Consider the following 445-nt stretch of genomic DNA (forward strand, 5'->3'; position numbering starts at 1 on the left):
AGTAGCTCCTGCAATAACACGAGGCAAGTCCTCCAATCATACTTGTACAATAATGAAAGAGTAACAATCTGGGGGTGTAGCTTTCAATACATGCGATCCAAGCGCATGGGACTCGACGCTGAGCATGAGAGAGGGGAGAGCGCGAGGAGCAGGAGGAGTCTGGTGGGTGCTACACGTACTGTACAGAGGAGATGTGTTTAGGGTCCACGGGGTGAGATGACCAGTTCTAAAGCAGGCAGGGTGTAACGCAGGAAGACACAAGTTGGTGGTATCTGTTAGGTAAGTTGGCTTTTGATTTCCAGTACAGATGTACTTTGGGAAGGGAAATAAAATAAGACCCTTTTTCCTTTCTCAGGTTAACATCAGAACTTTTTTCTCAAGTTAACATGAGAATGTTGAAAGAAACAAACCCTGCAACTGTGAAGTTACAACAATACCACTGAAT

At 44.9% G+C, this 445-nt stretch overlaps 1 protein-coding gene across 1 annotated transcript in view; it reads right to left on the reverse strand.

The window, feature by feature from the left end:
* Positions 1-445, reverse strand: part of LOC119590580 (ephrin type-B receptor 1-like) — a gene marked incomplete at its 5' end in the record, with an annotated part of 34,373 nt that overhangs the window by 12,764 nt on the left and 21,164 nt on the right. Inside the window, 1 exon segment of the mRNA XM_037939255.1 lies at positions 180-272. Within this exon segment, the coding sequence (XP_037795183.1) occupies positions 180-272 (93 nt within the window).

This window comes from Penaeus monodon, chromosome 27, assembly GCF_015228065.2.
Source record: "Penaeus monodon isolate SGIC_2016 chromosome 27, NSTDA_Pmon_1, whole genome shotgun sequence".
Classification (NCBI taxonomy): domain Eukaryota; kingdom Metazoa; phylum Arthropoda; class Malacostraca; order Decapoda; family Penaeidae; genus Penaeus; species Penaeus monodon.